Genomic DNA, 4,767 nt, shown 5'->3' on the forward strand with positions numbered 1-4,767 from the left:
CAAGTTGTTGATTCTCTTACAAAACCTCTCTCCACAGATCGATTTTTGTATCTAAAAGGCAAACTAAAATGGTTGCTACCCCTTTTCGTTTGAGGGGGGATATTAACTAACATTTTACTTGTTTTAGTTTCTTAAGATTAGTTAGTTAATCCAGTTAGTTTTCTTAACTAACTTTCTATTTTTGCCTTGTAATTTCTGAATATAAATAAATGAATTGTGCTCTTTTTCGAGTCAAACTTTTCAGCTAAATTCTCTCACTTTGAGTTTTCTCTCTGATTTTTACCTTTTTGGTTTAGCTTGTTAAGTTTCTTTATTATTTAACTAAAATAAAGAGTATGACTTAAAAAAAAAAACCTCCAACCATTCAAAAAATAACTCGCTATAATAAAAAATAGATAGAATTCTCTAAATGTAAATGTAAAACGCTCCTTACTTTTTTACTAAATTTTTTTAATAGTACTTTAATTAAAATTACTATTATTTTTTTTTATTTTATAAAATTAATTTATATTTGACAAATTTAAATTATAATATATTATTACAATAATCAACAACAATAAAAATAACTTTCTATTTTAACCTTTTAGCTACATACCATTACAGATGCTTTAGCACTGGATCACCCACTTGCACATAGATGCTAATGTGTAAAATATAATTAACTCGGTTAGCTGATTAGTTGCAGTTTTTGTTTCAGTTAAATTTTGTTGCGGTAATAAATGTAATAAAGTCTGTTAAATTAAAGCAGTGGAGCTTTTTCAGCTACACTCTTTGTAATTCTCATGCTTATAAATAAGAGTTCTCACTTTTTGGTGGTAATATAAGAGGGTAGAGCAATAATGGCACATTAACATTGAACAAATACTAGTTTTATAAGAAAACAAACAAGTCACAGATTCTCATATTCCATTCAGGGTTACCACCACTTTGCGCGCGGTAGGGTAGTCACGGTGCTCGCACAGCCATATTCCCTGAAACACCGATAGCAATAATAATAACAATAGAACTAATATGAAGAAAGACGAGAAAAAACAAGAAATGCAGCTAATATTAGATAAGCCCTATTATTTAGAATGTTGAATTCAGATAACAGATTGGTAGTCAATTGTCAGAACATGTATTATATTATATACCTCAGTAGATTGGCAGCCAATAGTTGAAGATGGTTTGCATTTTTGCCATGTAAATTTTTTTCCTTTAATATTAAGATGGTTTTTCATTTTAAAGAAATTGTATGGTTCCAGTCATTTTCGTTACAAAAGAAGAAGCATTCAATTGAAAATTAAACTGGATTCCTGCATAACTCTACAATATGCTAGGATAATAGGATTTGTTAAAAACAAAGCCTAAATTGGTCTTACACAATATGGTGTAAAACTGATTGAAATTTCTTATCAATTTAGTAAGAAAAGAAGCAATTATAGGAAAACAGTGAATGGTATATTGAATAAATGATGAGGATAACAGTGCTCTCCCAAGAGCTATTGCTCACTTAACCATATAATCCTCTCCTTCAAAACCCTTCTAATACTCTTATATATATACTATCTCAATACTCCCATTACAATGACCCATATACCCTTTTTATTTATCCTTACGCCTAACAAAAACCCTTAATGATGTCCCATAATAGAGGATGTGAAATTTGAACTAGACTTGTAAGCATTTAAAAATCATATTTTGGGTCAAAAGTAATCGAAAGAGGTATCAAAGCATACCTTAAAAATTTGGGAATAGTTGATTAAACAAATATTAGAACAGTTAACGTTGTGTATGGTGACATTTTGACAAGTTGGATAAGCCCAGAGATGACACATCACCCTGGGAGATGACGCGTTACACGCAAAACTTAGGCCTGGTGATTATACAACAGGCAACGCGTTGGTCTGTTGTATGGCAATATGGTGTCTGTTGTAGGGCGACATGTCACCTTCCAGGCAATGCGTCGCCACACAACAAACAATGTGTTGTTGAGTGCTTTGTACAACTGCGTTGTTGGGCTCCGAATGATGATTTAAAAGTTCTAGTTCTATTGGTTAGACTTAGTAACAGTACCTATACTTTAAAAAGGAATTATTTTATAGCTCTAGAAGATCATAGGATTTCTCCAAGAAAGTGTTTGTTTTGTGAATTTCAAAAGCTTGTCAACTTAGTTCCTGTAGGGTCAGTTGTTTTGTTTGTTAGTTAGTTAGTTAGAATACTTTTATTGCTTTTTAGTTAGTGGTTAAGTCTTTATAAAGGCTAGTCCTCTCTTACAAGAGGTGTCAAAGTTTAGAACCTTGTAATTTTCACTTCTATATACTTCTTTCAAGAACTAAACTAGAACAATAGCATATAAAATGGTGTCAGAGCAGACAACTAGGAGGATAGAAATGGCACCAAAGAAAGCATGAAAAAATGACCAAGAATGGTCGGAGGATCTGCCGGAAATAGAGGAGACTATTGACACCATAATTGGCACAATTAAGGATGAAGTGCGGGAGTTCAGGGATGAAGTGCGCCAGTTTTGCGAAGAATTGATGACTTACTTAGATCGAGTCGAGTTCTTGCGAAGCAAAGGGAAGAGAGTGGATCAGCCAAGAACAAAGAGCTTAGCTCTGACCCACCCAATTTTTGAGTTTCCAACACTACTAAAATAAGGGGATTCTCCGACTGTTTTTAAGAGTCGGGTATGGTATTACCGTCGGTCTCTTCGACCGACGCCTATTCGACCGTCACAAAATTGAGTGGAATAGGCGTTGGTGGAAAATAGTCAGGTATGCCTACTCCTGAATGTTTAAAACTGTCGGCATTCCCTGACACTATAGCCCACCCTAATACATTCTAAAGTCTATTTTTTCTATACATTAAAAACATTATGTAGATATCTCAAATCCACACTACCAACAACGACAATATCAATAATGCAAACAATCTATATAAAGGTCAATTGTTAATTAGCTCAGCTTAGTTCCTATGAGGTCGATTGTTTTGTTAATTAGTTAGTTAGAATACTGTGATTGCTTTTTTGTTAGTGGCTGAATCTATCTAAAGGCTAGTCCTATCTTACAAGAGGTATCAGTGAGAATTTATGTATTAAAGAAAGTAAATTACTTTTTGGGGAGACACCAAACTGTTTTGAAGAGTTTGGAACCTCATAATTTTCTCTTTGATATCAATGAAATGCCTATGTTCTAATTCTTTCAAGTAGTGTATTAGGGTGACTCGAACCTCAAACTACAAGAGGAAACCATATATTACTTAGCTACCCTCATATATGCTTAACACGCCTAACATACTCAGGTGCAATATCTTATGTTCCTATTGGGTGGTTGTGATTCTAATTAGTTATAATTCTATTATTTCTTTACTTATTAGGTGATAAGTCTATACAAAGGTCAGTCATATCTTCTAATTAGAGGGAACCAGTGAGAATTTCGTGTAGATTTTTGAGAAAGCAATAGCTCTAGTTGGGAGAGATCCAAACTTCTTGAAAGGTTAGAACTTTATTTGTGTTTTCAGATTTGATTTGATTCAAGATTCATCTTTGGAAGGTACAGGATGTACCCCATACAATAAAATCTGGCCAGTAAGATCAACACGATTGCTCAAAAATGCCCTCCACTGTGTGCAAATACATAGCAGAATTATGTTTATAACAGATGTTGTTGCATTCAGTAATTGAGTTAGAATGAGTTGATATTATCAACATAAGATTTTAAATCAAAACACTTGTCCAACAACATTTATTACTTTGCATATACATGAGATTAAGAAGGTAAAAATTTATACCTGCCAAGTTCCCATGTTAAACTTGCCGTTGGTAATTGGGATCCTGCCAAATAAAAAAATATCATAGGATTAGCAATAGCCAATGGAAATGGAGATGGAATGATAGTAATAATCATAAGAACAAGAGAAGAATGTCCCATACGTTAGTTGACAACCAAACATGGAAGACTTAATGTGAGCAGGCATGTCATCCGGGCCTAAGAAACATAGCAATTTCAACATTTTAACATTATAATCAAAGTTTACATAAAGAGTTGAGACAGACTCATGAGAGTATTGATTGACCTTCCAGTGTATGCTTCCAAGGAGCTGAATTTCCCTGAAAAGAAAATTGACAAAAAAAAAGTGAGATTGAATTATATTTGAGGAAAGAGAAGAAAAGAGAAGGCTCACCTCAGGGACTATGTTGTTAAGGAATGTCTCAGTGTCATCCCTAACATCAGTATCGTAGTTCTCGTTAATGGTCAGAGAAGCACTTGTGTGCTGCACTGTAGTATAGTACCCACCCAACAATAAGTACACACACATATACATATAATCAGAAGAAAAGGAAAGATGAAAGAAAACCCAAAAATTGAACTTACAGAATAGATGAGCCAAACCACAATTGAACTGGGATAAGTCATCACCTAATTCTTTGGTAATCTGAGAAACAAGGGGGAAAGGAGTAAGTAAGTAAGATAATCATCATGATTACATACACAAGAACATAGAATAGATACCTTAGGGGTGATGAGGTGACAGCCACGGCGGAGAGGAGGCAGAGTTATGGTCTTCTGGGCCCACTTCGGAGAAGCAGCAGCCATGGAATTGGAATTGGAATCGGTGGTTGGAGCCGAGTAGAGTGCGGTGAGTCGTAGCTTAGGAGGAGGAAGAGAGGAGAAGACTGAGCTGCTATGCATAATGGCTAATACACTCTTTTCCTCTCCTTCGTTTCGGTCCAATCAACCAAAAGCCCACCCCACTCAACCCAATTAATATTTTTCACTTAACTAA

General features: G+C 34.5%; 1 protein-coding gene across 1 annotated transcript; it reads right to left on the bottom strand.

Annotated features, from left to right (window-relative positions):
• Positions 1–716: 716 nt before the first annotated feature.
• On the bottom strand, positions 717–4,767 carry LOC115718847 (uncharacterized). The gene is made up of 7 exons (XM_030647659.2): positions 4,494–4,767; positions 4,356–4,416; positions 4,165–4,259; positions 4,057–4,090; positions 3,914–3,968; positions 3,772–3,814; positions 717–971 (listed from the first exon to the last, which is right to left on the bottom strand). Exons 1-7 carry the CDS (start codon positions 4,671–4,673, stop codon positions 900–902), a joined length of 540 nt encoding a protein of 179 aa, XP_030503519.1. The 5' UTR covers positions 4,674–4,767; the 3' UTR covers positions 717–899.

The sequence above is a fragment of the Cannabis sativa genome, chromosome X (genome assembly GCF_029168945.1).
Source record: "Cannabis sativa cultivar Pink pepper isolate KNU-18-1 chromosome X, ASM2916894v1, whole genome shotgun sequence".
NCBI classification, from domain to species: Eukaryota; Viridiplantae; Streptophyta; class Magnoliopsida; order Rosales; family Cannabaceae; genus Cannabis; species Cannabis sativa.